The sequence below is a fragment of the Pterocles gutturalis genome, unplaced genomic scaffold (genome assembly GCF_000699245.1).
Source record: "Pterocles gutturalis isolate BGI_N339 unplaced genomic scaffold, ASM69924v1 scaffold23757, whole genome shotgun sequence".
In the NCBI taxonomy this organism is placed as follows: Eukaryota; Metazoa; Chordata; class Aves; order Pterocliformes; family Pteroclidae; genus Pterocles; species Pterocles gutturalis.
Genome location: NW_010113438.1, coordinates 1,409 through 1,698, shown reverse-complemented (window position 1 = coordinate 1,698; position 290 = coordinate 1,409). Strand labels below are relative to the sequence as shown.

General features: G+C 64.8%; 1 protein-coding gene across 1 annotated transcript in view; it reads right to left on the bottom strand.

Moving 5' to 3' along the window:
- IL17B (interleukin 17B) overlaps window positions 1-290 on the bottom strand; it is a 1,743-nt gene that overhangs the window by 106 nt on the left and 1,347 nt on the right. The window contains 1 exon segment of the mRNA XM_010074509.1: window positions 1-149. This exon segment is cut by the window's left edge and continues 29 nt beyond it. Within this exon segment, the coding sequence (XP_010072811.1) occupies window positions 1-149 (149 nt within the window).

Genomic DNA, 290 nt, shown 5'->3' with positions numbered 1-290 from the left:
GCGGACAGGCAGCCGACTGTAGATGGGAATGCTGGCCATGGTGCGGTCCTCCTGCATCGTGAAGGGGTTGATGCAGCCGGTGCAGAGGCATCGGGCCTCAGGGATGTCTGCCGGGATCCGCGTTGCATCGTGGTTGATGCTGGAGGAGAGGGAAAGCAAGACGAGGCTGGAGAGATGGTAAGATGAGAGGTGGTGGGTGGCTGGGAACGGCCAGGGCAATGCCTCCGCGGGGAGAAACGGGGTGGCGCATCACACCCCGCGGCAGGCACCGCAGCCCCATGGTGCTGGAG